The following is a 23,860-nucleotide window of genomic DNA, read 5'->3' as shown; positions in this document are numbered from 1 at the left end:
TGAGGAGGATGGATAAGTTGTCCGTTTATTGGGACACATAAATCCTTCCATTATTTCCACATTTCTCTCTTCTCACTTTGACTCCCTATACTTCTGGGTTGTAAAAGACTTATCCTCAATAGAAAATTATAGAAAAGTGTAAAAAAAATAAAAATAAAACCTAAAAATACCTAAACATACATTAATATGTACACATTGGGGGGGTTACAAAGAAATGACCCATAGCAAAAACTCTTTATTACAATTAACGTCCACTATAATGTCTTTACCATATTCCTCACTTTTCTTGACACAGTCATAGAGCTGAATGATAACAGCCGCCACTAGGGGGAGCTCTCTGCATGTACAGATAGTATTGATGCAGTGAGCTCCCTCTAGTGGTGGCTACAGGCAAGCACAAAGGCTGTGAGACAGGAAGCAGTCCATTGCTGGGCCCTCTTTCAGGATCTTCAAACAGACCCCATACTCGTTATGAAATACACTCCAAGTGTGTGCCTCCAGATGGTTTAGATCAAAGTTCATCCAAGGCACTGAGACTACGATGTCCATTTGCCTTTAAATCATGATATCAGTCGGTGTGCCGTGAGATGGAGTAGATGGCGGCAGGGATTGTGTAGTAGCTCGTCTTCGTCTCCATTAATCCGTTTGGCGCACTAGTATCGTTACCCGTGTTGCACAGATCTCCTTGGCAGCAGAAAAGCGGCTTTGTCAACCCCCAAGTAGTTAGGATTGGTGGACTGACATTTCTCAGCGCAGCTTCTGACCACGTAACGACTTCCCGTGAATGGATAACCTAAAAAAACATAAATGATTTTGGTGTCAACATGTGAAAAGGGCAGAACAAGATATTTACTAGGCACCAGCGAGTCTAGATCTGAGGGACGCTGGAACGCCATGGGCCCCTTCATTCAGCTGATCAGTTGGATCTTCACAATCAAATATTGGTAATTAGAGATGAATGAACTTCTCAAAATTCATTTTGGGTCGAGCCGAATGAAATCTGTCTGAAACTAAAGTGCTTTGGTTGCCCTGAAAAGTCGTGTATGACACTCCGAGGCCTCCTAGGACTGTACCCAACTCATTTCAAGCTCTTTAACACCAGGACAGCATTAGTAACGTCCGAGTGACAGTGACTCCTATATCTATGAGTAAGTGCTGACGGTGCTAACAAACTGACTGCTTAATAATAACTGTCATGCTTTTAAACTTAAAAAAATAAAAAAAACATCCCAAAAATGATCCTTTTTGGTGTTATGTTAAAGACAATACATATAGATATTCTGTCTCCACCAATTCCCCTCCAAAATACATGAGTCGGGGGGTATTCTGGGAAAGGGATGAATCAGTGGCTTTTGTTTTGACAAAAAATGAAAATAAATCTCCCTCTCAGAAGCAACAGTAGTACAGTAAGGAACTGATGGACAAGACAGAGAGTGTGGCTGTGTGAGGTGTAGTAGTATCTACAGCAGCAGCAGCATAGTATGGTACCTGAAGGACAAGACAGGGGATGTGCAGCTGTGTAGGTGTAGTAGTATCTACAGCAGCAGCTGCAGCATAGTATGGTAACTGAAGGACAAGACAGGGGATGTGCAGCTGTGTAGGGTAGTAGTAGTAATGGCAGCAGCACAGTATGGAACCTAAGGTGCAAGGCAAGATATGTGCAGCTGTGTAGGGGTAGTAGTGGCAGCAGCAGCACAGTATGGAACCTAATGTGCAGGCAGGAGATGTGCAGCTATGTAGGGGTAGTAGTAGTAATGGCAGCAGCACAGTATGGGAACCTAAGTGCAAGGCAAGATATGTGCAGCTCTGTAGGGGTGGTAGTAGTGGCAGCAGCAGCACAGTATGGAACCTAATGTGCAGGCAGGAGATTGTGCAGCTATGTAGGGGTAGTAAGTAGGAATGGCAGCAGCACAGTATGGAACCTAAGGTGCAAGGCAAGATATGTGCAGCTCTGTAGGGGTGGTAGTAGTGGCAGCAGCAGCACAGTATGGAACCTTAATGGCAGGCAGGAGATGTGCAGCTCTGTAGGGGTGGTAGTAGTGGCAGCAGCAGCACAGTTGGAAGCCTAATGTGCAGCAGCGATGACTGGCCATCGGGAGTACCGGGAGAATAACGGTGGGCCGATCGAATTAAGGGCCGGCCAGGGCCGCCATCAGGGGGGTAAAGCTCCAGTAACCAGCAGGCAGTGTGGGGGCGGCGCTCACTCACTGACGTCACAAGCCTGCTCCTCCCACTAGGCGGCGCAGGCGCGTGACGTCAGTGAGTGAGCGCTGCCGCCCGCACTTGTTACTGGAGGCTGGAGGCGGGAGCTGAATGTAAGGTAGAAAAGACTCTTTACTAAAGAGATGAGCGCTGTGCCCCCACGTGTAGTAGAATACCTACCTGGAGCCAGACTGTGCACAGAAAGGGCACTTTGTCACTGTGGACAAAGTATGGCACTTTCTGTGCACAGATTGGCTCTAGGTGGGTACAGTGTGGCACTGCAGTCACTAAGGGCACTATTTATCAGGGCATAGTAGGGCACTATCTGCCACATAGTCAACATATGGCGCTCTGGCACTGCCATATAATATTGTGGGTACGGTACGGCGATATTGGTTCTATGTGGGCACTGTATGATTGGGGGCAGATAGTGCCATACTATCCACAGATAAATGGCGCATTTAGTGCCTGTCGTGCCCACTATAGTGCCATATAGAACCCATACTCGGAAAGCGCCATACTTGTGTAGACAGAGTATAATTATAGGCAAAGTATGGCACTTTCTGCCCACGTTTTAGCTCTAGGTAGGTATGATATGGCACTTTGTGGGCACTGTAGACACTAAATACACAACTTATCTGAGCATAGTATGCCCAGGTCTTCCACGGTCATACAGTGCTCAGATCGCGCCATGTTATGCACAGATAAATGGTGTATTTCTTGCTTATGGTGCCATACAGTACCTACCTAAAGGAAAACCTACAGTACTTTGGCCACAGTTCATACAGTGCCGACATAGAGCCCAAAGTATGGCACTTTCTAATGCACCTAGGTAGGTACTATATGGGTACAAATGCGCTATTTTTCTGTGAATAGGAGGGCACTATCGTGCTCTATGTGGGGCACTGAATCACAATTAGGCAGATAGTGCCATAGAGACAAAATGTCTCCCAGCACATTTATACATGGCTCGTCATCATGGTTACGACCTCCTGTAATCCAGCATTGGTGGTCGAAAAAAGCACCAAACTATGTGCACTCCCACAATCCCGGCTACTCCTATAGTGTGCAAGCATGACCAACCGCTGCTGGATTACAGGGTGGTCAAAACCATGGAAACGAGCAGTGCATAATGTGATGGAAAAAATGACTCCCGCCAGCAAAGGAAGCAATATGGACAATCACAATACATTAGTAAGTGCCTTGTATTAACTGCATCTACATGATAAATGCCACTTGCTGAAGAGACATAACCCCTTTAAGGATGCGTGCACTGATATGCTGTAGATTTGCATCCATTAAATCCACACTATTTACAGCATACATTGACCTGTGGTGGCGGTTTTAAGTCTGCAGTCAGTTTATGCTGCGGATTCCCTCCTTTGCAGTGCACAGATCTGCTGTAAAATCTGCATGTAACTCACATATTTTGTTGAGGATTTTGCTGCTGCAAATTACGTCCTGCACGGATGTGCCCCTTGCTTTCTTTCATTTTGTATGCATAGGTGGTGCCCTATGTGGGCTCTGTATGGCACGCACTGTGCACTGTTTGGCAGTGGCTTGCCTAGTAAGGTGATCACCATCACAATGCTCAGTTTTTATTATCCCCACAGCCTGTGTTAAAATTAAAGTTACTGTCTGCAGCCTGCAGGATACCGATTTATTAATGTATACTACTGTGAGTGGCGGGGAGGGGGATCTATGGATGACGGCACTGTTATAGGGAGGGGGATCCGTGGATGGCACTGTTATGGGGGGGGGTCTGTCATGTGGATGACATTGACACTTATGGGGGGGGGTCTGTGGATGACACTTATGGGGGGGATCTGTGGATACCATTATTTTTTTGAGTGTGTTTGGGAAAAATAAAGTGGGCCGGTCTGGCTGAAGTCCAGGGCCACTTTATTGTCCCAGTCCATCCCTGTGTGCAGGCAGGAGATGTGCAGCTATGTAGGGGTAGTAGTAGTGGCAGCAGCACAGTATGGTAATCTCATGTGCAAGGCAAGAGATGTGCATGAGTAAAGGGGTATTAGTAGTGGCAGCAGCACAGTTTGGAACCTAATGTGCAGGCAGAAGATGTGCAGCTATGTAGAGGTTAGTAGTAGCGGCTGTAGTAGTGGTGGCAGCAGCACAGTTTTAGAGCCTAATGTGCAAGGCAGGTGATGTCCAGTTGGTTTGAGGTAGTAGTAGCGGCTGTAGTAGTGGCAGCAGCAGCACAGTTTAGAGCCTAATGTGCAAGGCAGTGATGTCGAGCTATGTAGAGTAGTAGTAGCGGCTGTAGTAGTGGCAGCAGCAGCAGTACAGTATGGAACATTATGGACAGGCAGACAAAGCAGTGGCATCATTGGGCCAGTGATAAATAGACAATGGCAGCAATGGCAGATCTATTCATTGGCATGAGCTGGAGATGTGTAGATGTTTTCTACACTTGTGTAGGTAATTTTGAGCACTTAAGTGTGATGATACCTCCTGCTATGCCTAACAGCAAATGGAGGCTTGACAAGACAGTACACTGATAGCATAACTAGTCCATATGGTCAGGGAACAGGTATTTGATGCAGAACGAGCACAGTCCAGGCAGGCATGAAGAAATATTTATTGATGTGCGTCATGTAGGCGTACATGAAGAAACTGTTCCATCTTAAGCTATATTGGCAGCTGCTGCTTTCTGCTACTTGTAGTGGTAGCGCTGGCACAGGCGGTGAAGCAGGGACTCATCCGGGGCCTCCTGGTCAGATACGTGGGCGTCAGACGTCTGCTGGGTGTACAGAGTGTATCCCAGTAATACAACTACTGCCTCTCCTTACGTTCTCCACCGCGTGACAGTACAAGGCAGGGATGGCTTTTTTGAGAAATATTGGCGGCTAGGTATCTTCCATCGAAGATGAGTGCCCACCATCAGTTCTCTACAGGTAGTGACTATGTGAGCGTTCGGTCTGCACACAGGTTAATGGGGGCATATTGTTTCCTGCCCACACATTCTAATTGTGGATGACTGATGATGAGCAGAGGAGGAGGAAGAGGAGTCTGAGCAGGAGAAGTTATAGCCGATGATGATGGCAACAAAGCATTTGTGGACGTGGTCAGGCTACTAGAATGATGATGGGGAGGAGGTCACATCGCTCACATTGCTGGCCTCATGTGGCGACGGAGAGCTTTAGTTTCTTACATTTTTGCTTGAATGGCCACAGCTTTTTGTTGCCTGCAGAGCTTGCACACTACAAAGGTTTTGTCAGCCAGGCAGCAATGTTGTGAAAAATAGTCACACGGGAGACGACCGCACAGAGACGCTGCCGTCTGAGCTTTGCTCCACGTCTGACATCAACAGCAGAAACTACATTGCTTGCTACCAGGCCACAGTTTGGTAGAAACAAATGGTCAGTTGGACAGAATCCTTTACAATATACCGTAACTGCGATGCAGGAAAATATGTCAGGCGGTACACTAGTCCTGTGATAAATGTCATTTTGTAATAGCATTTTTCAACAATTGTCCAGAAAGAAATGCTGCCACAGTCAGTAGATGATGACTGTGACGTAGGAAAATTACGTACTGTCAGGCTGGTACATTTATTAAATTTAAAAAACTTTACTTTTTAAGTAAAAAATGTGCAATTGGGTAGAGTCTAGTGCAAATATACATTAGCCAGTAAAATCTCTGATTTTTGTATGTTATTTAGGCTGGTGGCTGGCACCTAACATTAAAAAAATGGAGTACTGTAGCTTTAAATATTGATATGTAGTGAAATCACAGTCTGAATACATGAAATAGCAACCAGCCTAGTAACATACACAGTACATGTCGTGGCCAAAAGTTTTGAGAAGACACAAATATTAGTTTTCACAAAGTTTGCTGCTAAACTGCTTTTAGATCTTTGTTCCAGTTGTTTCTGTGATGTAGTGAAATATAATTACTCGCACTTCATACGTTTCAAAGGGCTTTTATCGACAATTACAAGACATTTATGCAAAGAGTCAGTATTGCAGTGTTGGCCCTTCTTTTCAGGACCTCTGCAATTCGACTGGCATGCTCTCAATCACCTTCTGGCCAATTCCTGACTGATAGCAACCATTCTTTCATAATCACTTCTTGGAGTTTGTCCAGAATTAGTGGGTTTTTGTTTGTCCACCCGCCTCTTGAGGATTGACCACAAGTTCTCAATGGGATTAAGATCTGGGGAGTTTCCAGGCCATGGACCCAAAATGTCAACGTTTTGGTCCCCGAGCCACTTAGTTGTTCACTTTGGCCTTATGGCACGGTGCCTCCATCGTGCTGGAAAATGCATTGTTTCTTCACCAAACTGTTGTTGGAATTGTTGGAAGAAGTTGCTGTTGGAGGGTGTTTTGGTGCCATTCTTTATTCATTGGCTGTGTTTTGGGGCAAAAATTGTGAGTGAGGCCCACTCCCTTGGATGAGAAAGCAACACCACACATGAATGGTCTCAGGATGCTTTACTGTTGGCATGACACAGGACTGATGGTAGCGCTCACCTTTCTTCTCCGGACAAGCCTTTTTATCCAGATGCCCCAAACAATCGGAAAGAGGCTTCATCGGAGAATATGACTTTGGCCCCAGTCCTCAGCAGTCCATTCACCATACTTTCTGCAGAAGATCAATCTGTCCCTGATGTTTTTTGGAGAGAAGTGGCTTCTTTGCTGCCCTTTCTTGACACCAGGGGGCCATCTTCCAGAAGTCTTGGCCTCACTGTGCGTGCAGATGCGCTCACACCTGCCTGCTGCCATTCCTGAGCAAGCTCTGCACTGGTGGCTCACTCCGATCCCGCAGCTGAATCCTCTTTAGGAGACGATCCTGGCGCTTGCTGGACTTTCTTGGACGCCCTGAAGCCTTCTTAACAAGAATCGAACCTCTTACCTTGAAGTTCTTGATGATCCTATAAATTGTTGATTAAGGTGCAATCTTAGTAGCCACAATATCCTTGCCTGTGAAGCCATTTTTATGCAACGCAATGATGGCTGCACGCGTTTCTTTGCAGGTCACCATGGTTAACAATGGAAGAACAATGATTTCAAGCATCACCCTCCTTTTAACATGTCAAGTCTGCCATTTTAACCCAATCAGCCTGATATAATGATCTCCAGCCTTGTGCTCGTCAACATTCTCACCTGAGTTAACAAGACGATTACTGAAATGATCTCAGCAGGTCCTTTAACCACCTCAGCCCCCATGGCTTAAACACCCTGAAAGACCAGGCCTCTTTTTACACTTCTGACCTACACTACTTTCACCGTTTATTGCTCGGTCATGCAACTTACCACCCAAATGAATTTTACCTCCTTTTCTTCTCACTAATAGAGCTTTCATTTGGTGGTATTTCATTGCTGCTGACATTTTTACTTTTTTTGTTATTAATCGAAATTTAACGATTTTTTTGCAAAAAAATGACATTTTTCACTTTCAGTTGTAAAATTTTGCAAAAAAACCGAGATCCATATATAAATTTTGCTCTAAATTTATTGTTCTACATGTCTTTGATAAAAAAAAAATGTTTGGGTAAAAAAAAAATGGTTTGGGTAAAAGTTATAGCGTTTACAAACTATGGTACAAAAATGTGAATTTCCGCTTTTTGAAGCAGCTCTGACTTTCTGAGCACCTGTCATGTTTCCTGAGGTTCTACAATGGCCAGACAGTACAAACACCCCACAAATGACCCCATTTCGGAAAGTACACACCCTAAGGTATTCGCTGATGGGCATAGTGAGTTCATAGAACTTTTTATTTTTTGTCAAAAGTTAGCGGAAAATGATGATTTTTTTTTTTTTTCTTACAAAGTCTCATATTCCACTAACTTGTGACAAAAAATAAAAACTTCTATGAACTCACTATGCCCATCACGAAATACCTTGGGGTCTCTTCTTTCCAAAATGGGGTCACTTGTGGGGTAGTTATACTGCCCTGGCATTCTAGGGGCCCAAATGTGTGGTAAGGAGTTTGAAATCAAATTCTGTAAAAAATGACCTGTGGAATGCCGAAAGGGTGCTCTTTGGAATATGGGCCCCTTTGGCCCACCTAGGCTGCAAAAAAGTGTCACACATCTGGTATCTCTGTATTCAGGAGAAGTTGAGGAATGTGATTTGGGGGTGTCATTTTACATATACCCATGCTGGGTGAGAATAATATCTTGGTCAAATGCCAACTTTGTATAAAAAAAATTGGAAAAGTTGTCTTTTAGCCAAGATATTTCTCTCACCCAGCATGGGTATATGGTAAAATGACACCCAAAACACATTCCCCAACTTCTCCTGAGTACGGAGATACCAGATGTGTGACACTTTTTTGCAGCCTAGGTGGGCAAAGGGGCCCATATTCCAAAGAGCACCTTTCGGATTTCACTGGTCATTTTTAACAGAATTTGATTTCAAACTCCTTACCACACATTTGGGCCCCTAGAAATGCCAGGGCAGTATAACTACCCCACAAGTGACCCCATTTTGGAAAGAAGACACCCCAGGTATTCCGTGAGGGGCATGGCAAGTTCCTAGATTTTTTATTTTTTGTCACAAGTTAGTGGAAAATGATGATTTTTTATTTATTTATTTTTTTCATACAAAGTCTCATATTCCACTAACTTGTGACAAAAAATAAAAACTTCCATGAACTCACTATGCCCATCAGCGAATACCTTTGGGGGTCCTCTTCTTCCAAAATGGGTCACTTGTGGGGTAGTTATACTGCCCTGGCATTCTAGGGGCCCAAATGTGTGGTAAGGAGTTTGAAATCAAATTCTGTAAAAATTGACCTGTAAAATCCGAAAGGTGCTCTTTGGATTATGGGCCCCTTTGCCCACCTAGGCTGCAAAAAAGTGTCACACATCTGGTATCTCTGTATTCAGGAGAAGTTGAGGAATGTGTTTTTGGGGTGTCTTTTTACATATACCCATGCGGGTGAGATAAATATCTTGGTCAAATGCCAACTTTGTATAAAAAAAGGGAAAAGTTGTCTTTGCCAAGATATTTCTCTCACCCAGCATGGGTATATGTTAAATGACACCCCAAAACACATTCCCCAACTTCTCCTGAGTACGGAGATACCAGATGTGTGGACACTTTTTTGCAGCCTAGGTGGGCAAAGGGGCCCCATATTCCAAAGAGCAACCTTTCGATTTCACAGGTCATTTTTACAGAATTTGATTTCAAACTCCTTACCACACATTTGGGCCCCTAGAATGCCAGGGCAGTATAACTACCCCACAAGTGACCCCATTTTGGAAAGAAGAGACCCCAGAGGTATTCGCTGATGGGCATAGTGAGTTCATGGAAGTTTTTATTTTTTGTCACAAGTTAGTGGAATATGAGACTTTGTAGAAAAAAAAAAAATCAGTCATTTTCCACTAACTTGTGACAAAAAATAAAAAAATTCAAGGAACTCGCCATGCCCCTCACGGAATACCTTGGGGTGTCTTCTTTTCCCAAAATGGGGTCACTTGTGGGTAGTTATAACTGCCCTGGCATTTTCCAGGGGCCCTAATGTGTGGTAAGTAGGTAAATGACCTGTGAAATCCTAAAGGTGCTCTTTGGAATATGGGCCCGCTTTGCCACCTAGGCTGCAAAAAAGTGTCACACATGTGTATCCGCCGTAATTCAGGAGAAGTTGGGGAATGTGTTTTGGGGTGTCATTTTACATATACCCTTGCTGGGTGAGAGAAATATCTTGGCAAAAGACAACTTTTCCATTTTTTTATACAAAGTTGGCATTTGATCAAGATAATTATCTCACCCAGCATGGGTATATGTAAAATGACACCACCAAAACCACATTCCCCAACTTCTCCTGAGTACGGCGATACCAGATGTGTGACACTTTTTGCAGCCTAGATGCGCAAAGGTGCCCAAATTTCTTTTAGGGAGGGCATTTTTAGAAATTTGGATACCAGACTTCTTCTCACGCTTTAGGGCCCCTAGAATGCCAGGGCAGTATAAATACCCCACATGTGACCCCATTTTTGGAAAGAAGACACCCCAAGGTATTCAATGAGGGGGCTTGGCGAGTTCATAGAATTTTTTTTTTTGGCACATAGTTAGCGGAAATTGATATTTTTAATTTTTTCTCCCAAAGTCTCCCGTCCGCTAACTTGGGACAAAAAATTCATCTTTCATGACTCAATATGCCCCTCACGGAATACCTGGGGGTGTCTTCTTTCCGAAATGGGGGTCACATGTGGGGTATTTATACTGCCTCTGGCATTTAGGGGCCCTAAAGCGTGAGAAGAAGTCTGGAATATAAATGTCTAAAAATTTTTTACGCATTTGGATTCCGTGAGGGGTATGGTGATTCATGTGAGATTTTATTTTTTGACACAAGTTAGTGGAATATGAGACTTTGTAAGAAAAAAAGAAAAAAATTTCCGCTAACTTGGGCCAAAAAAATGTCTGTATGGAGCCTTACAGAGGGTGATCAATGACAGGGGGGTGATCAATGACAGGGGGGTGATCAATGACAGGGGGGTGATCAATGACAGGGGGGTGATCAATGACAGGGGGGTGATCAGGGAGTCTATATGGGGTGATCACCACAGTCATTGATCAACCCCCCCTGGAAGGCTCCAGGGAGACGCCTGTATGTGTTTTGCGGATCCGATCCATCTATCAGTGGATCCGTAAAAATCATGCGGACATCTGAATGGAGCTTTACAGGGGGTTGATCAATGACAGGGGGGTAATCAATGACAGGGGGGTGATCAGGGAGTCTATATGGGGTGATCAGGGGTGACAAGGGTGATCAATGTGAATAAGGGGTTAATAAGTGACGGTGGGGGGTGGGTGTTGTGTAGTGTAGTGGTGCTTGGTGCTACTTTACTGAGCTACCTGTGTCCTCTGGTGGTCGATCCAAACAAAGGGGACCCACCAGAGGACCAGGTAGCAGGTATATTAGACGCTGTTATCAAAACAGCGTCTAATATACCTGTTAGGGGTTAAAAAAAACAACATCTCCAGCCTGCCAGCGAACGATCGCCGCTGGCAGGCTGGAGATCAACTCTCTTACCTTCCGTTCCTGTGAGCGCGCGCGCCTGTGTGCGCGCGTTCACAGGAAATCTCGCGTCTCGCGAGATGACGCATATATGCGTGACTGTGCGCAGCCGCTGCCACCTCCGGAACGCGATCCTGCGTTAGGCGGTCCGGAGGTGGTTAATGACAGCAATGACATGCAGTGGAAAGGTTTTTGGGGATTTAAGTTAATTTTCATGGCAAAGAAGGACTATGCAATTCATCTGATCACTCTTCATAACATTTCTGGAGTATAAGCAAATTGCTATTATAAAAACTTAAGCAGCAACTCTTCCAATTTCCAATATTTATGTAATTCTCAAAACTTTGGCCACGACTGTACACTTAATTTACACTATTGAAAACCTCTGCTCCAACCCTTCAGGTTTTTTAAGGCAGTTTTTGAAGCCAAAATCAGTTGTAGATCATATAAAAAAGAAAAAACATTAAGGTTAGATGCTATTTTTTTTCTCCTATTGTCTTCATCGCCCTGCTGTGCAGACTACTCATCTAATCGCAAAAACTTTGGATTTGCTTGCAAGCTGAATTTTTGGGATTCCGTCAATATTGTAGAAAACCCTTTAAAATTCCCACTTTTATGCTCAAGACTGCAAGTCAACACTCATTTTATAAATTCCAAGCACACTTGAGACTTCATAATTGATATGGCCAAACTCAGGATGATTACATACACTTCAGTCTACAATCCAGATCGCATACGTTCTATATTCACGTTACTTTTAATAAATTCACGATACTTTCATAACACGTTACTTTGTTGGCTGTGGAAAGCCATGCTGAGCTTGACCCTCAGATTTGCAGTTTGTCATGCTACGGATCAGACCGTAAATTTTGCCCCATTCATGTCTCTTGACACAGATTTCAAATCCACAGCCATGTGAACAGCAGTGCGGATTCCAGTTGGACACAAGAGGATACAGAACTGTCCTGGTTTTCACATCCTGATGTTTAGAAAACCACTGAAATCTGTGTCCCATTGTTTACAATGGGAATCCACATTGCCGTTCATACAGCGGTGGATGTTATCCACATGGAGACCATGGTGGGGGGTTCTAGGATCCATAATTTGACAAGTTGCAAGTTCGAGGATCAGACTTGGATCTCGACCACCGCAAATACACGTTGGATTTTTTACGATGTGTCTTTTGTAGTGTGAACATGGCCTTAGAAAACTTACACCTTTGTACAAACCAACATCGTGAATTCAGGGTCTACACATTCTCTACATCAAAGACATCATCAAGAAGTCTACACACACAAGACAAACTTTTATCTATTTTATCACTTATATCTGTGTAAAAGTGATATTTTTCAACAACTTTTTTTTACCATTTTATTTTCTTCAAGGATTTTTGCTTTCAAAAAGTTTCAAGTTTACAATGAAAGTTTTGAAACCAGTATTTGCAGGGTATTTACCGGATGTTGTCGGGCCGTAGATGGTGGACGCACACCAGTTTTGACTCCGCGTGCAGTTCTTCTTCGTTAAGCATTGGTCACTTGAAGTGGGGGTCAGACATATGTAGCACTGGAGCGAGCAGACTGGAGAAGACATCAACAAGGAAGGGAGTTTATAACAAGCAGTGATGGAGCAGTAGAAAGCAACCTAACTACAGTCAAGAGCGCGGGGGAGGGGAGGTGCTGACAGATGGCCATTTTGAGCCTATGGGACGTTTCTGCGAGCTGGTCCCATTTCGGAGTGCAGCATGTGGAAGTCTACACAATGTATGGGACTAGCAGAATACTTTTGTATACACTTGGTATGTACGGTATCTTGCTTTCAGCTTTGTACAATGTGATTGGGAGTCATCTATGATCTATGTAACCAACCGTGTAGTCTAAGAAAGGCTGTAAAATGGGAGTTTAGGGGGGTGCACACAGTATTTGGGGGTGTCTATGGAGTGCTTATTGGGGTTGCAACACTGTATCAAGTTACTACTTCTTATCTGTGCAGTCTTGTTGGTCAATGATTTTGCACTAGGGCTTGGGGGTATTTATTCTGCTTTAGGCCTCATGCACACAAATGTATTTTCTTTCTGTTTTTTGTTTTTGTTTGCGGAACCATTCATTTCAATGGGTCTGCAAAAAAAGGAACTTACTTTATTTGCTTTCCATTTCCGTATGTCCGTTCAGCAAAAAAATAAAGCATGTCCTATTATTGTCCGCATTACGGACAAGGATAGGACTGTTCTATTAGGGGCCAGCTGTTACGTTCCGCGGAATGCACACGGACATCATCCGTATTTTTTGTGGACCGCAAAATACATACGGTCGTGTGCATGAGCCCTTACCAGGAGCATTTAGACTTTATTAATAACTTTCACTGCAAAAAGATACAATACAAGTTATTTGTATAGAATTATATAACAAAATACAAAACAAATTTCCTGTTTGTTTAACCGTAAGGACCGCTGTATGGAAGGGGTTAACAGGGAGGGAGCTCCCTCTCCCATCGGGCCGCTGCTGTGGCGTGGCAGCATCCCGATGGTTACCATGGCAACTGGACGCCTTCACAGGCATCCGGCTTGCCATGGTATAGCTGAGCCTGATCAGGCTTACTGCGAAAGAAAATACACTGCAGTACACTATACAGTGTACTGTAGTGTATTGTAGAGCCGTCAGACCCACTGGATCTTGAAGAACCAAGTGGGTCTGAGTAAAAAAAAAAAAAAAAAAAAGAATTTCTTTTTAAAGCTGCACACTTATTATTGATTAAAAATGAAAAAAATAAAATATAAAATTCACTAGACATGTTTGGTATCACCGCGTCCGTAAGAACCTGATCTATAAAAGGATCATGTTACTTTCCCCGGACGGTGAACGCCATAAAAAAGAAAAACTATGATGGAATTGAAATTTTGCCCACCTCACTTCCCAAAAAAAGGTATTAAAAGTGATCAAAAAAGTCACATGTACCCCAAAATAGTACCAATCAAACTGTCACCTCATCCCGCAAAAAATGAGCTCCTACATGAGACAATCGCCCAATAAATGAAAAAAATATGGCTTTCCGTGATTTCAGAAAATGGAGACAAAAATACGTTTTTTTTTCTAAAATGCTTTTATTGTGTAAAACAAAAACAAAGCAAAAAAAATAGACATATTAGGTATCGATGCATCCGTAACTAACTTCTCTATAAAAATATCACTCACTCTACCCCCAAAAGGTAAATGCCGTCCATATTTTTTAAAATAAAAACTGTGCCAAAAAAGCCATCACAAAAAGTGTAATACCAAGCGATCAAAAAGTCGTATGTACCCCAAAATAGTACAAATCAAACCGTCACCTCATCCCGCAAAAATAAGACTCTACCTAAGACAATCACCCAAAATAATAAAAACAATATGGCTTTCAGAAAATAGAGTGTAAATGGAGTGTAAAACTCCCCAAAAAATAGACATATTAGGTATCGCTGCATCCGTAACGACCTCCTCTATAAAAATATCACATGATATACCCCCTAAGATGAATGCTGTAAAATAAAAAATGGGCCAAAACAACCAATCTTTTGGTCTACTTGCCCAACAAAGTGTAATATTGAATGATCAAAAAATATTATGTACCCAAAATTGGCACCAGTGAAAATGTCAACTCCTTGTGCAGGGGCTTGTCAAATGTCAAGCCCCTGCACAAGACGATCGGCAGAAAAATAAAAAAAATATGGCGTTCAGAAAATGGAGACACAAAAACATGATTTTTTTTCATAAATGCTTATGTAAAACTAAAACAAACAAAGAAAGTAGACATATTTGATATCATCGCAGACATAACAACCTGCTCTATAAAAATAAATCCTGATCTAACCTGTCAGATGAAGATTGTAAAAAACAAAAATTTAAAACTGTGCCAAAACAGTTATTTTTGGTAACCTTGCCAAACAAAAGGCATAATATAAAGCGATCAAAAATCATATGTAGCCCAAAATAGTATCAATAAAACGGTCACCTTATCCACTAGTTTCAAAAATGGGGTCACTTTGTGGGGGTTTCTACTGTAGGGTGCATCAGGGGGCTTCAAATGGGAGGGACATGGTGTCTAAAAACCAACCCAGCAAAATCTGCCCTCCAAAAACCATACGGTGCTCCTTTTCTTCTGCGCCCTGCCATGCGCCTATACAGTAGTTTATGGGCACATGTGGGGTATTTCTGTAATTCGCAGAATCAGGGAAATAGATTTTGAGTTTTGTTTGGCTATTAACCCTTGATGTGCTACAGGAAAAAATGGAAAATCTGCCAAAAAAGTGAAATTTAGAAATGTTATCCCCATTTTCCTTTAACTCTTGTGGAACACCTAAAGGGTTAAAGTTTGTAAAATCAGTTTTGAATAACTTGAGGAGTGTAGTTTCTAAAATGGGGGTCATTTATGGGGGGTATCCGCTATGTAAGCCCCACAAAGTGCCATCAGACCTGAACTGGTCCTTAAAAAAATAGTTTTGGAAATTTTCTGAAAAATTTTAAGAATTTCTTTGAAAATTCTAAGCCTTCTAACGTCCCCAAATAATAAAATTACATCTACATGTCACGGATCAGCAGGTGTGAACCCACTGTGCCACTGACTGGCTATACTCTGGAGGGGAATGTCTAAGCAACTACCTGGTTTTCACTAGAGCCTCAGATGGTGAGGATAGGCTTGAGCCGTTAAGGTAGTTGCAAGGGGCTACTCCAGAGCAATCCCCGAGTCAGTGGCAGCTGGTACCTGAGTAGGTACCAGAAGTACACGCGCAGACAGGCAGGAAGGGTCATTAACAGAAGCAACAGTGCAGGACCGAAGGATAAGGCAGAGATGTGGTCAGACAGGAAATAGGTCAGGGCAGGCGGCACAGGTACAGGTCATGCAATCCAGGTCGGCAACAGAAGAGACAAGACAAACAGGCAGGGAGCAGACGAGAAGCTGAGTCCAGGAACGAAGTATAAATCAGGAGCTCACGAGACTATCAGGAACCAGCAAACTCAAGGACCTTGACACTGAGGCATCTGGGAAGATCAGGAGTTCCATCAGAATTGTGCGTAAAATTCTTGCTCCCTGTACAAAGTCCTAACAAAAGGACTCCGTAGGCATACACATCAGAGAAAGCTGAAGCTGGTTCCCCCAATTTTAATTTAGGAGCAGTAAACAGCAGGAAGCAAATAGAGGTGGCTGAACTCCACTGCTCTGTATCTCTTGTGAAGTAAATGTCTCCATCTATGCTCCTCTCACGATTTACAGCAAATACATTATTTTCATGTAGAGATCCAAGAATTATGTTGGAGGCATGTAGTGTATGCAAGCCATGTGCAACCCCTATCGTCACTCTCACGCTGTTCTGCACCTGGTTTGCCTGGGCGAACGGAGTCCACACTATGTCACCTTGCCCTTCTGTGGCCATCTCATGCTGCTGCCACCTCCACACTATGTCACCTTGCCACTCTGTGGCCTCCTCATGCTGCTGCCACCTCCACACTATGTCACCTTGCCACTCTGTGGTCTCTTCATGCAGCTGCCACCTCCACACTATGTCACCTTGCCACTTTGTTGCCTCCTCATGCTGCTGCCACCTCCACACTATGTCACCTTGCCACTCTGTGGCCTCCTCATGCTGCTGCCACCTCCACACTATGTCACCTTGCCACTCTGTGGTCTCCTCATGCTGCTGCAACCTCCACACTATCTTACCCTGCCACTCTGTGGTCTCCTCATGCTGCTGCCACCTCCACACTATGTCACCTTGCCACTCTGTGGCCTTCTTATGCTGCTTCCACCTCCACACTATGTCACCTTACCACTGTGTGGCTCCTCATGCTGATGCCACCTCCACAATATGTCACCTTGCCACTCTGTGGCCTCCTCATGCTGCTGCCACCTCCACACTATGCCACCTTGCCACTTTGTGGCCTCCTCATGCTGCTGCCACCTCCACACTATGTCACCTTGCCACTGTGTAGCTCCTCATGCTGCTGCCACCTCCACACTATGTCACCTTGCAACTATGTGGTCATGCTGTTCCCACCCTCCCCACTTCATGACTGGGCCACTATTTAGTCTTTTTGGCTGAAATAATCATCTATTTGACCCTTCTTTTGATCTGTCAGAAGGAAGGAAAAATGAGATGCACAAAGGATCCTGTTTGTGTATCGGCTGTAAGGCCTGTATGGTCCCATCAGAATTGACTTATGATTTGGTAGCCAAAAGCAGGAGTGGGTACAAAACACAGAAGACATGCAAATATTCCATTCACGTGTCATCTCTGTTTTGGATCCACTCCTGTTTTTTTGCCTTACCAATACTGATGGATCACTGACCAAATGCTGACCGAGTGAAGGCGGATGCACCACAGACAGGATCCGTTTTTTTGGGGGGTTATTGTTCTGACGGATCAGAGGAAGGGCAAAATAATCAGTGACAACAACACAAACTTACTGCTGACACCCTCTCCACTCTGTCGGGGGGCTCCACTTGTATAAGCGTTTAATAGAACAGGTTCTGTAGACATCTATGTGGAATCAGCTGAGGACGGTGTAAAAGGAGCGCGTTTCTGCTTGGCGCTAACATCGACCTGTAAGGCTGAGTTCATACTTCAGTTATTTGGTCAGTTTTGGCCCAGTGACTGCACAAATAAGTGAAGTGTGCAGTGATTCTAAGAGCGACGCCTGTCATCTGCATGTCATACGGACTCACAGTATTGTTTCACTACCACAGCAGACTCCCTATTTGTGTTACTGCAAGGCACAGTGTTCTACACACTATACAGGCTCAGTGTTCTACACCACTATACAGGCACAGTGTTCTACACCACTATACAGGCACAGTGTTCTACACCACTATACAGGCACAGTGTTCTACACCGCTATACAGGCACAGTGTTCTACACAGCTATACAGGCACAATGTTCTACACCGCTATACAGGCACAGTGTTCTACACCACTATACAGGCACAGTGTTCTACACCACTATACAGGCACAGTGTTCTACACCGCTATACAGGCACAGTGTTCTACACCACTATACAGGCACAGTGTTCTACACCGCTATACAGGCACAGTGTTCTACACCACTATACAGGCACAGTGTTCTACACCACTATACAGGCACAGTGTTCTACACCACTATACAGGCACAGTGTTCTAAACCGCTATACAGGCACAGTGTTCTACACCGCTATACAGGCACAGTGTTCTACACCCCTATACAGGCACAGTGTTCTACACCACTATACAGGCACAGTGTTCTACACCACTATACAGGCACAGTGTTCTACACCACTATACAGGCACAGTGTTCTACACCGCTATACAGGCACAGTGTTCTACACCACTATACAGGCACAGTGTTCTACACCGCTATAAAGGCACAGTGTTCTACACCACTATACAGGCACAGTGTTCTACACCACTATACAGGCACAGTGTTCTACACCACTATACAGGCACAGTGTTCTACACCACTAGAAAGGCACAGTGTTCTACACCGCTATACAGGGACAGTGTTCTACACCACTATACAGGCACAGTGTTCTACACCACTATACAGGCACAGTGTTCTACACGCTATACAGGCACAGTGTTCTACACCACTATACAGGCACAGTGTTCTATACCACTATACAGGCACAGTGTTCTACACCGCTATACAGGCACAGTGTTCTACACCGCTATACAGGCACAGTGTTCTACACCGCTATACAGGCACAGTGTTCTACACCGCTATACAGGCACAGTGTTCTACACCGTTATACAGGCACAGTGTTCTACACCGCTATACAGGCACAGTGTTCTACACCACTATACAGGCACAGTGTTCTACACCGCTATACAGGCACAGTGTTCTACACCGCTATACAGGCACAGTGTTCTACACCGCTATACAGGCACAGTGTTCTACACCACTATACAGGCACAGTGTTCTACACCGCTATACAGGCACAGTGTTCTACACCGCTATACAGGCACAGTGTTCTACACCACTATACAGGCACAGTGTTCTACACCACTATACAGGCACAGTGCTCTACACCGCTATACAGGCACAGTGTTCTACACCGCTATACAGGCACAGTGTTCTACACCGCTATACAGGCACAGTGTTCTACACCACTATACAGGCACAGTGTTCTACACCGCTATACAGGCACAGTGTTCTACACCACTATACAGGCACAGTGTTCTACACCACTATACAGGCACAGTGCTCTACACCGCTATACAGGCACAGTGTTCTACACCGCTATACAGGCACAGTGTTCTACACCACTATATAGGCACAGTGTTCTACACCCCTATACAGGCACAGTGTTCTACACCACTATACAGGCACAGTGCTCTACACCGAGATACAGGCACAGTGTTCTACACCACTATACAGGCACAGTGTTCTACACCACTATACAGGCACAGTGCTCTACACCACTATACAGGCACAGTGTTCTACACCACTATACAGGCACAGTGTTCTACACCACTATACAGGCACAGTGTTCTACACCACTATACAGGCACAGTGTTCTACACCACTATACAGGCACAGTGTTCTACACCACTATACAGGCACAGTGTTCTACACCACTATACAGGCACAGTGTTCTACACCACTATACAGGCACAGTGTTCTACACCACTAGAAAGGCACAGTGTTCTACACCACTATACAGGCACAGTGTTCTACACCGCTATACAGGCACAGTGTTCTACACCACTATACAGGCACAGTGTTCTACACCGCTATACAGGCACAGTGTTCTACACCGCTATACAGGCACAGTGTTCTACACCGCTATACAGGCACAGTGTTCTACACCGCTATACAGGCACAGTGTTCTACACCGCTATACAGGCACAGTGTACTACACCACTATACAGGCACAGTGTTCTACACCGCTATACAGGCACAGTGTTCTACACCGCTATACAGGCACAGTGTTCTACACCGCTATACAGGCACAGTGTTCTACACCGCTATACAGGCTCTCTGCAGCCAGGAAATAGCCATTTTGCAATGTAATTCACCGCAAATAAATTCAGATTGAAGCAATTTTTTTTTTTTTATTCTGCAAACCTGCGAATCTAATTTTTAAAAAATTCACTCATCTCTATTTATTGCTATTAACCCTTTGGCTACCGGAGGTTTTTTCATTTTTCGTTTTCATTTTTCTTCCCTATTTTCCGTGAGCCATAACTTTTTTATTTTTCTGGTCACTAAACAGCTCAGTAGAGCTCAGTATGAGGGCTTATTTTTTGCGGGACAAGTTGTACTTTGTAATGCCACCATTAATTATGGCAGAAAATGTTGTGGGAAGCAGTGAATAAATTCCAAATGGGGTGGAATTGGAAAAAAAAAACTTAATCCCTCCACCGTTTTACGGGTTTTGTTCACACTGCGTTTTGTTTACAGCAAAACTGACCCTTGACCTTCATTCTCTGGGTCAGTACAATTACAACGATACTCCATATGTACACGTTATTTATGTCTAAATAGTGTAAAAATAAATGTAAACTTTGCGATTTTTTTTATTTTTATATATATCACCATATTCTGACCTACATACCTTTTTTATACTTATGTCTACTGATCTGTTTAGGGGCTCATTATTTGCGGAACAATCTGTACTTTTAATTGATGCTATTTTGGAGTATGCGTGACTTTTTGATCACATTTTATTATATTTTTTGGTTAATAGAAGCAATAAAAAAAGACAAATCGGCCATTTTGACCCTTTTTTCCATTACGCCATTCACCGTATTGCAATTTCTTTTTCTATTTTAATAGTATGGGCATTTTTGGTTGCGGTGATACCCATGATGTTTATATTTATTGTTATTTAGGTATTTATTTTTTAATTATACGGAAAGGGGAGTGATTTAAACTTTTATATATTTTTTAACATTTATTTATATTTTTTGTGATCATTATGTGCCTCATATATTAGTTTATTAAAAAAAAAAATATTTCGGTTTGTCAGGAATTTATTATTAGCTTATTTTGCTCACTTTTGCTCATTTCTTATCCTGGCCTGCCATCTGGTGGCCATAATAAGAATTGCAGTTTGAATACTGTTAGCCTAATCCAGTGTTTCCCAACCAGTGTGCCTCCAGCTGTTGCGAAACTACAACTCCCAGCATGCCTGCACAGCCAAAGGCTGTCCGGGCATGCTGGGAGTTGTAGTTTTGCAACAGCTGGAGGCACACTGGTTGGGAAACACTGGCCTAATCAGTAAGGCTACCAGTATTCAGCGCAACTACCTATGTCCGGATTGGGCACACGGGGCATAGGTAGGAAACCCGGAAGCGCCAGCTTCCAGGTTTTTGCGCATTTAGGTGCCGTGATCTCATTTGATCAATGCATCTAAAGCATTTAATTACCGCGATCGGCCTTATTGCCGATCGCGGTAATTAGCCACAGGTCTCTGCTGTATGAAACAGGCCATGACGCCCGCTGCACGTCATGTTTACACATCACAACAGCGCTGTACATGTACGGCGCTGGTAGCCTAAGGGTTAATACATTCTTATTTCAATAAATAAAAATATAAAACATTTAAATATTTATCAAGTTCAACAAGAAAGCAAATAATAATTAATCTAATAAAAACCTAATAATTTTTATCAAATGCATTAGAACATTTTTAACAATTGTGATTGCTATTATTACTATTATTCATATACATTGCACATTAAAGTGTACGTTACCCAGTTCCAGAGAGACAATGGTGAGCACAATGCAGATTAGAAGTTTCATGATGTGTTCTTGCTCCTGCAGCTTCTTGGGGATGAAAAGGTCTCAGCCTCCTCTGTCTTTCCCTATAAAATATTTCCACCGCCCTGGTATTATCATAATTGAGAAGATCATTGCAAGGCTATCACGTCGATGCTCCTCGCCTGCATTTTTATATGCCTTTTATGTCCAAAAATAGTCAGTAATTGAGTAAGAGTCATCTCTTAACTGATTGTCCCATCACATGGAAGGACTGGGAATCTGTGTCACAGAGGCTGGAATGAGCTCTCCAATACTCCTTTCATATTCATAAGGAGCTGCAACCTAATTGGAATATTTTATACAATGGCCCCAGGATCCTCTAGTATCAGCATGTCAGAACGCTCACTTCCCTCAAGACGTCTTATACACAGCCTTGGTAAACAGACATCTTTAAGAAAGTCCAGACAATGCTCTGTGAGCAAAACGCATCAGCGGCCGCTGCACAGATCTCTCTGCTGGTTTGCTACATTGTATCAGTCTGCAGTCCGGAGCATTGTTCAGCCTGGATACAATAGTATTCACCTCTCAGCTGAGAGCAGGACTAGCCGTGTACGGGTTAACTGCCTCTAAGGACCCTTTCACACGGGCGAGTATTCCGCGCGGATGCGATGCGTGAGTTGAACGCACTGCACCCGCACTGAATCCCGACCCATTCATTTCTATAGGGCTGTTCACATGAGCGGTGATTTTCACGCATCACTTGTGCGTTGCGTGAAAATCGCAGCATGCTCCTCTTTGTGCGATTTTCACGTAACGCAGGCCCCATAGAAGTGAATGGGGCTGCGTGAAAATCGCAAGCATCCGCAAGCAAGTGTGGATGCGGTGCGATTTTCACGCACGTTTCCTAGGAGACGATCGGGCTGGGGACCCGATCATTATTATTTTCCCTTAAAACATGGTTATAAGGGAAAATAATAGCATTCTGAATACAGTATGCATAGTACAATAGCGCTGGAGGGGTTAAAAATTTTTTTTTTAACTCGCCTTAATCCACTTGTTCGCGCAGCCGGCATCTCTTCTGTTTTGTTTTGTGAGGAATAGGACCTTTGATGATGTCACTACGTTCATCACATGATCCATCAGCATGATAAAAAAAAGATCATGTGATGGACCATGTGATGAGCGTAGTGACATCATCAAAGGTCCTATTCCTCAAAGAAGAAGACAGAAGCGATGCCGGGCTGCGCGAACAAGTGGATTAAGGTGAGTTAAATTATTATTTTTTTTTAACCCCTCCAGCCCTATTGTACTGTGCATTCTATAACCATGTTTTAAGGGAAAATAATACAATCTACACAACCTTGAACCCAAACCTGAACTTCTGTGAAGAAGTTCGGGTCTGGGTACCACATTCAGTTTTTTATCACGCGCGTGCAAAACGCGATAAAAACTGAACAACGGAACGCAATCACAGTCAAAACTGACTGCAATTGCGTACCTACTCGCGCGGGTTTGCCGCAATGCACCGGGACACATCCGGACCTAATCCGGACACGCTCGTCTGCAAGGGGCTTAAGGGTTCTCATTCACTGACAGTAGAGATGTTGCGAACAAAAAATTTTCGGAACGCAAATTTACGCAAATGTTCGTGAACGGGTGAACCACCATAAACTTCAATAGGCAGGCGAATTTTAAAACCCACAGGGACTCTTTCTGGCCACAATAGTGATGGAAAAGTTGTTTCAAGGGGACTAACACCTGGACTGTGGCATGCCGGAGGGGGATCCATGGCAAAACTCCCATGGAAAATTACGTAGTTGACGCAGAGTCAGGTTTTAATCCATAAAGGGCATAAATCACCTAACATTCCTAAATTGTTTGGAATAACGTGCTTTAAAACATCCAGTGTGTGTATACGATCAGGTATGATGTTGTATCGATCAGGTAGTGTAAGGGTGTGGCGAAACCAAC

At 43.7% G+C, this 23,860-nt stretch overlaps 1 protein-coding gene across 1 annotated transcript; it reads right to left on the bottom strand.

Moving 5' to 3' along the window:
• Positions 1 to 221: 221 nt before the first annotated feature.
• Positions 222 to 22,167, bottom strand: LOC121002069 (ly6/PLAUR domain-containing protein 2-like). The gene is made up of 3 exons (XM_040433370.1): positions 21,883 to 22,167; positions 12,642 to 12,764; positions 222 to 793 (listed from the first exon to the last, which is right to left on the bottom strand). Exons 1-3 carry the CDS (start codon positions 21,929 to 21,931, stop codon positions 663 to 665), a joined length of 303 nt encoding a protein of 100 aa, XP_040289304.1. The 5' UTR covers positions 21,932 to 22,167; the 3' UTR covers positions 222 to 662.
• Between the last annotated feature and the right edge of the window lie 1,693 nt (positions 22,168 to 23,860).

The sequence above is a fragment of the Bufo bufo genome, chromosome 5, assembly GCF_905171765.1.
Source record: "Bufo bufo chromosome 5, aBufBuf1.1, whole genome shotgun sequence".
Taxonomy (NCBI): domain Eukaryota; kingdom Metazoa; phylum Chordata; class Amphibia; order Anura; family Bufonidae; genus Bufo; species Bufo bufo.
Note: the sequence above shows the minus strand (reverse complement) of the source record. Positions and strands in the feature narration are given on the sequence as shown.

Excerpts from the sequence above, each read along its gene's own strand:
- LOC121002069 (XM_040433370.1), bottom strand. The coding sequence starts at position 21,931 with ATGAAACTTCTAATCTGCATTGTGCTCACCATTGTCTCTCTGGAACTG. Across the intron at positions 12,765-21,882 it reads CATTGTCTCTCTGGAACTGG|TCTGCTCGCTCCAGTGCTAC; the intron begins GTAACGTACACT and ends TGTCTTCTCCAG. Across the intron at positions 794-12,641 it reads CTACGGCCCGACAACATCCG|GTTATCCATTCACGGGAAGT; the intron begins GTAAATACCCTG and ends ATGTTTTTTTAG.